Below are 4,794 nucleotides of genomic sequence, written 5' to 3' on the forward strand. Positions count from 1 at the left end.
GTGAGAATTTATCTATGATGAAAATAGATGTTTTAACTAACGCAAACCTGAGTCAATGGTTCAGAGTTAACCCTTTTCAATTATTTGCCAACAAGTTAATTTTTTTATATTATTTATCCTAAGCAAGTTGGTATAAACCTGTTTTATACGAACTTGGAACAACTGACTCGGTAAAATTTGACGTGGAGATTCTCGAATGAAAATGAATGTTGTTTTAACATATGTAAGCGCTATGTCAACGGTTCATAATTTATAGTTTCTTCTGTTCGAGTTTATAGTTTTACTGGATGATTTGGTTGCAGTAATCACTTGTTAAAGTCTGAAGACAAATTACTTCGATTGGGTATAATGTAGTTCAAAGGATGAGCTCACATACTTCCGAGTAAGAAAGGCAAACGGACAAGAAAAAAACAAATTCATTTATACAAAGACATTATTTTCAGGTTGATTAGGTAACAACGTATGAAATTAGAAGACATCCCGGCAGAAAAGTCGTAGTAATTAGGAAGGGCTTCCCGTTAAAAAATTGAAAGTATCGTTGTCAGAATTTTGTTTGAAACGATCATCTCTTTCTGGGTTTCTTCAAAATCTTTCTCGTTATGTCATTTGGGTTGTCATTATGGTGGGAAAGAACGATGAGAGGCCTGCCCCGAAGATTCGATGCTACCAACCATACAATCAAACTCCAAACATTATACGCAACATGTGACAATATATTAGGGCGGCGCCTGTGTAACGGCTCTTATATATATGTCCAAATATTGGACAGGAAGCTCGAGAAGGAAATTATAATTATTCAGTTGCAAAGTAGAGAGGCAGTTAAGAAACTAATCATGGGACGATCACCTTGTTGTGGTGATCATGAAGGACTGAAGAGAGGACCCTGGACGGCCGAAGAGGACCAGAAGCTCATCGACCATGTTCAACGCCATGGCCTGGGCAATTGGCCCGCCCTTCCCAAACTTGCAGGTATCTATTTATATTCAATTTTTGTTTGTGTGTAAGTTGTGTGTCATTATCTAGGTCTGAACTGTAGCTTGAGGAGCCCTTATCCAGGGAGTATAAACAATCAAAGTGGGTGATTGTACTAGGCCTATGCTACATCAGCTTTTATTTGCTTAAAAATTTTAACCATGTTTCCTCTCCTAGCACAGGGCACAACCATCCTTCCTGACACAACCACCCCTGATGTTTGATCTTATATGACATTGCTAAAAAAACCCATCCTCAACTAGTTGTATTAATAACCCTTCACATTTATATTCAATTTTAAAATACAATTTTGGCCTAAATTTTGATTTTGTCAATGATATGATAAATTAAAGTAAGTTTTTAACTCCAACAAATTTCTAATTTATTTTTAGAAAACATAAAATTAAACTAATATAAAATTGATAAAAGTGTTCTTGAAGTTATAGTGTTTGTAATATAAAATTGATAAAAGTGTTCTTCAAGTTATAGTGTTTGTGATTTGTGGAATTAATCTGTGGATTACAAACAATTGCACATAAACATTTAAATGGTAAATTACTGGCACTAGGTTTGAATTGTAAGAATATTTTTGTGAGGTTTCTAAATCTTAATGTCTTTAAATTTTTTAATACACTTTCAAAATGTTTTTTCAAATAATGTTTTTACTGATTTGAAAAAAAATTAAAATTTTAATGAATAATATAAATCATCTTAAAAAATATATAGTAAATATTAGTAATTTATAAATTTTAGATTATTTTCAAAATTAAAAACAAATAATGTTTTTACTGATTTGAAAAAAAATTAAAATTTTAATGAATAATATAAATCATCTTAAAAAATATATAGTAAATATTAGTAATTTATAAATTTTAGATTATTTTCAAAATTTAATAATATAAATTTAGAGATATGTTTAAAGTTTAACATATTTTTTTTTTTTTTTTTAAGCTAGTTTATCAAATATGCTGCTATGCAATTAAAAAAAATGTATTTTTGAAAATTAAAAATATAATCAAATTCAATCTTCTGTGATCTATATCTTGCTTTAAAAATAATTTCTGAAGAAATCACATTGCTAGATTTACATCAACCCGTTCAAACTAGTGTGGTTTATCTAGTCTCAATAATCAATCACACTGATTGGTTCGAAACTCGTCACCTAAATCTACCAATGTAATTTCTCTCAAAATTATTCTCAGATCAATTAAAAAATATATTTTTCCTTGTCTATTTTTGATTTCCTATTAAATATCAAAAATATGTTAGTATGTCTTCTACTTATAAAGAATAAAATTAGGCTAGCTTTTGAGTTAATAGGGGCGAGCTCAAGTGATGTTCTTTTGGTCTCGGGTGCAGGACTATCCAGATGTGGAAAGAGCTGTAGGCTAAGATGGGCGAACTATTTGCGACCTGACATCAAGCGTGGAGCCTTCTCCATGCATGAAGATCTTACCATCATTCGTCTCCATGCTGCTCTTGGAAATAAGTAATGCCTTAACTTCTACCCCTACCCTATTATGTAATTCTATTGTTTTACACTTTCCACGCATAGGTTTAGAAGGATTCATTTACAATATTGCAAATGCTTTTCTTCTCCTACAAAAATATTCAATTCCTCTAATTTGCTTTCTGAATTTTAGATGGTCTGCTATAGCATCACATCTTCCTGGAAGAACGGATAATGAGATCAAGAATCACTGGAACACTAAAATGAGAAAAAAACTGCTATTGATGGGAATCGATCCAGTTACCCACAGTTCATTGCCTACGCCAGATATGCTATCATCTTTCATGGCGTCGTCTTCGACTGCCATAGCTGCTCGATTGAACAGTGCATTGGTCGAAGCTCAATTAGGACAACTTGCCAGAGACTATCTGAATATAATTCCTCATCATGTTCATGCTAGCAGTGCTGATCACTACTCGTGGCAGCTACTCCAAATTCTGGAGTTATTGGGCACACATAACAACCAGGTGTCGGCACATCCAACGGGATCATTGACTTCGACTTCAACTGATCAATTCCTCCAGCCCGATGCATTAAGATCGCTTCATATCTTGCAGAACCAGATCAATCAGGGATTCGTTTCAGGGTCGAGGGATGATTCTACCGAGTATAATACGTCTTCAGAAGGGTCTCTACAATTTTCCGACCTGGAAAAGAAATCAGAAGGAATAGACCTACCCATCAGTACTGATCACGGAAATGATTTCAGCACCGCACCATCCTTGACAGAGGAGCGGCCCTCAGCTTTTGAGACAGAAATTATTGATTGGAATACAATGCCCATTCTGATGCCATCCAGCAATCCTGATAAGAATGATCATCTGTACTGTACTACAGCAGCCTTGTCGCTGCCAGCAGCAATGATAGATCTACAGGAAGACGAAAACAACTACTGGGTTAACTTGTTAAATTCAATGGAGGACAGCACTCCTGACCTTAATCAATGTATAAGGTTACCACTCCCTAGTCAGTAAGAGCATGTGTTGTGGAAATTTCTTTGCACGGTTTTATGTTCCAGAGTATTCGACAGTCCGCATGTGACGTGCCTTATCATTTCCCACTGCTTGAAGGCGCATAATAATTATTTTTGCTCATTCATTGACAGTGCACTTATTTGTGATTTTTATTCGAAGGAACAACTGGGGATGGAGGTTCTGTACCGTTGGCGTAGTTCTGTTGCAGAGAACCATAGCGCGTGGGCACATATTCTACAAACAAGCCACCGTTGACCTTTTCCATCCCTGCTATTGATTTTTGATTGATATTTTTAGATGCTTTCACAAGGTACCAGGAAAAGTTGACAAAGAGGGAAAAGAAGGTTGGCCACCTAATTTTGGATGCTATTGATTTTGGATTGATTTATTTAGATGCTTCACAATCTACCAAGAAAAGTTGACAAAGAGGGAAAAACAGGTTGGCCACCTAATTTTGGATGTTATGTGTACATACTGAAAATTTATTCAAAGACTGATAGCGAACTATATTCTTTTACATTGGACATTGTAGCAGTAATTGAAATGTACATAGGCAAAACTTGTCCCAGACAATAGCGTCTTTTGGTTTAAATAGAATTGAAAATATATTATTATTATATCAGCGAAGGGTGCTCCCTCCCTACATTTCATGTATTTTATATTTCAAGCGTTGTATTCATGTTATTTTTGTTTTGTTTTTTCCTTTTTTATTAAATGTTATCTTTTGTTTTGTATTTTTACTTTTTAATTAAATTCATGTTTTCAGACCAAAAAAAATAGACCATTTGGCTTTTCCTTTAATCTTTCAACTGTCTCATTTATGTAATTCTGTTTTAGATAAGTTACATTTTACATTTTATAACTATCTACGAGTATCAAAATGAAATATTAAAATATAAACCAATAATATAATAGTGTTTAAATTTACTAGTTCCACGTGGTTAGAAATACAGCAATACGCAATAGATTTAAGGTTGATTACTAATCCGTTAACTTTTAATTAAAATATAATTTTATTATATACTTTTATATATAATATAAATAAAATAATTATTTTATAATCTTTAAAATTCTTTAAAAAAACGTTGTTCGATGACAGGTATGGAGGTTTATGGTTAAACAAACTTATAATATAACATTACAACCCAGTAACAATCATCATGAGGTACCTTTTCATTTTAAATAGTGCTTTATTATTTCTAAATATGGTAAATAAAATTATTATTATATTTTACAATATAAATGTTATAAGTCAATTTAAGTACATTTTATTATGAGAAAATATTATAAATTACTTAATATTATAAACCATAAACAAATTATGAAATATAATAATAT

General features: G+C 32.5%; 1 protein-coding gene across 1 annotated transcript; it reads left to right on the top strand.

Moving 5' to 3' along the window:
• The first annotated feature begins 790 nt into the window (after positions 1 to 790).
• LOC149228047 (uncharacterized) lies at positions 791 to 4,019 on the top strand. The gene is made up of 3 exons (XM_089375624.1): positions 791 to 969; positions 2,332 to 2,461; positions 2,616 to 4,019. The coding sequence occupies exons 1-3, from the start codon at positions 834 to 836 to the stop codon at positions 3,454 to 3,456; spliced, it is 1,107 nt and encodes a 368-aa protein (XP_089231750.1). The 5' UTR covers positions 791 to 833; the 3' UTR covers positions 3,457 to 4,019.
• Positions 4,020 to 4,794: the final 775 nt, after the last annotated feature.

The sequence above is a fragment of the Pinus tabuliformis genome, chromosome J, assembly GCF_031772625.1.
Source record: "Pinus tabuliformis cultivar Carrire ecotype Pingquan chromosome J, CPIR1, whole genome shotgun sequence".
In the NCBI taxonomy this organism is placed as follows: Eukaryota; Viridiplantae; Streptophyta; class Pinopsida; order Pinales; family Pinaceae; genus Pinus; species Pinus tabuliformis.